The 1882-nt window shown below is 37.1% G+C and overlaps 1 protein-coding gene across 1 annotated transcript in view; it reads left to right on the top strand.

Moving 5' to 3' along the window:
- LOC119589337 overlaps nucleotides 1-1143 on the top strand; it is a gene marked incomplete in the record, with an annotated part of 19170 nt that extends 18027 nt beyond the window's left edge. The window contains 1 exon segment of the mRNA XM_037937957.1: nucleotides 250-1143. Coding sequence (XP_037793885.1) covers nucleotides 250-402 — 153 coding nt within the window.
- Between the last annotated feature and the right edge of the window lie 739 nt (nucleotides 1144-1882).

The following is a 1882-nucleotide window of genomic DNA, read 5'->3' as shown; positions in this document are numbered from 1 at the left end:
AGAGTTTATCCTTCTCTTCACTCTTTTGAATTGCCCTGTTTGCTTTTCTTATTTTTCCTCGCCTGGTTTTCCCCTTCTCCCTGCATTTTGTTATTGTCAATTAGTTTTTGGACATTCAGATCAATTAATTAGTACTTTAATTAGATAGAAAACACACTGTATTCCTCTTGTCCTACCCTCAAGAGATCAGATCTCGCAATCACACCTCCAGTTAAATAAATATAAATAAAGAAAACCTGTCTTTTGTAGGTGATGGAGCTGACGAAGAGCGAACTGGTGGTGCCGGTGCCAGCGCAGTGCGAGGGCCACCGCTGCCCCCTCGGCCAGTGCCTCGCCCCCTCCAACGTGTGCAACGGCGTGGTCGAGTGTTCGGACGGCTCGGACGAAGCCCAGTGCCACTGAGAAAATTGCGTTAAATGGTGTCGTTTGCGGTGAATTTGTTTCGATGTGTCACGGTTTCGGACGAGGTGTCGAGGATGTCACGCGTGTCGAGATTAGAACTTGTTTTAGACTCATTGAGAGTTTGTTGAACACGCATTTCGGCCAGTATGATGATGTTCTAAATGCAAAATAATTTATGGATGGAAATAGGAGAGGAGAAATCATCATCATTCAGTATTAATTAACGGAAAACTGCTTCTTGGACACGCTCAAGGTGCCTTTAAGTGAAGAAAATGAAGTGTAAAAGAATAAGCTGAGTGAAAAAATATCAGAAGAAACACAGAATGTGGAAACAAAAGAAATACTAATCTTAATAATTTGAACTGTTTCGAATCATGTGAATTCTCAAAAGTTATGAACTCACCGTATCATGAGTTCGCTTATTTACGAAAAATGATTATTGTTATATATATTTAATTCATATGTAGTGTGACTGTGTACTGCATATTCATCAATTACAACTCCAGCGCTCTCAAAGTTTCACATTGGAACAGAGAGCATGGCGAGGAGTGTCATTTCAATGGGCATTATAAATTATATAAGGACAGCACTTGATATACACCTATTTTCAAAGTAAAATGTTTTACACAAAATATGCACAATTAGCATTAGTAGCTGTGTACAGTGTTTATCTTAATAGCTCATAATTTGCAAAAAAAGATCTAATTAGGAGTTTGTTACATCTTAAAAAAAAAAAAAAAAGTTTGAATCAGGGAAGCTGAGTCTCTTACGCTCTTTAACGTACAATGTCACAGTGCACCCTCGCAGCACAGGATCCACGAGACACGTTGAGACAAAGCGATGAACATACGCAATTCACCTCCAGAAATTAGATAATCAAATACACAAAAACTAAACAAAAAGCTATGAACAAATAGACAAAGATAGTAGTTAGAATTTTTATTTCAATAAAACAGACAGAGGCTCTTATTACATGGAAAACAAATGTTCCATATAATATTAGAAAACCTCACACAGCATGTTACTTCATTCTTAACAAGAACACGTAAGAAAACTTCAATTAACCAGATTTTTAACTTTGTAATATGAGCAATGAATCGTTACTCGGTGTAGATTGTAGAGCTTCGTTAATCTTCCTTTAAAGAAGGTTTTAGAATATATAACGAAGGCTGAAGGTGCAATGCGGTTGTAAGTATAGAATAGATTTGATACTACCACCTTATTAAAAACACTTTTAGCTTTACTTATGTTATGGTAATTATTTATATCGATGGGGTCATCTTGACAGTGTGTGTCTTCGGTGCGACTCGGATTGTTGTATGACAGTGGCATTAAATTTGTAAGTGATATTAGGTTAGCGACACGGGAGTACAGGCATGTTTATAACTTGAGTGAGTAATTATCAAGACACATAAGGTCCTATATAATCTGTCTGTCAGTCTCTCCTTCTCTTTTTATTAGTCTACCTCATTCTGTCTTT

This window comes from Penaeus monodon, chromosome 25, assembly GCF_015228065.2.
Source record: "Penaeus monodon isolate SGIC_2016 chromosome 25, NSTDA_Pmon_1, whole genome shotgun sequence".
In the NCBI taxonomy this organism is placed as follows: domain Eukaryota; kingdom Metazoa; phylum Arthropoda; class Malacostraca; order Decapoda; family Penaeidae; genus Penaeus; species Penaeus monodon.
This window is presented reverse-complemented; position numbering and strand designations above follow the sequence as displayed.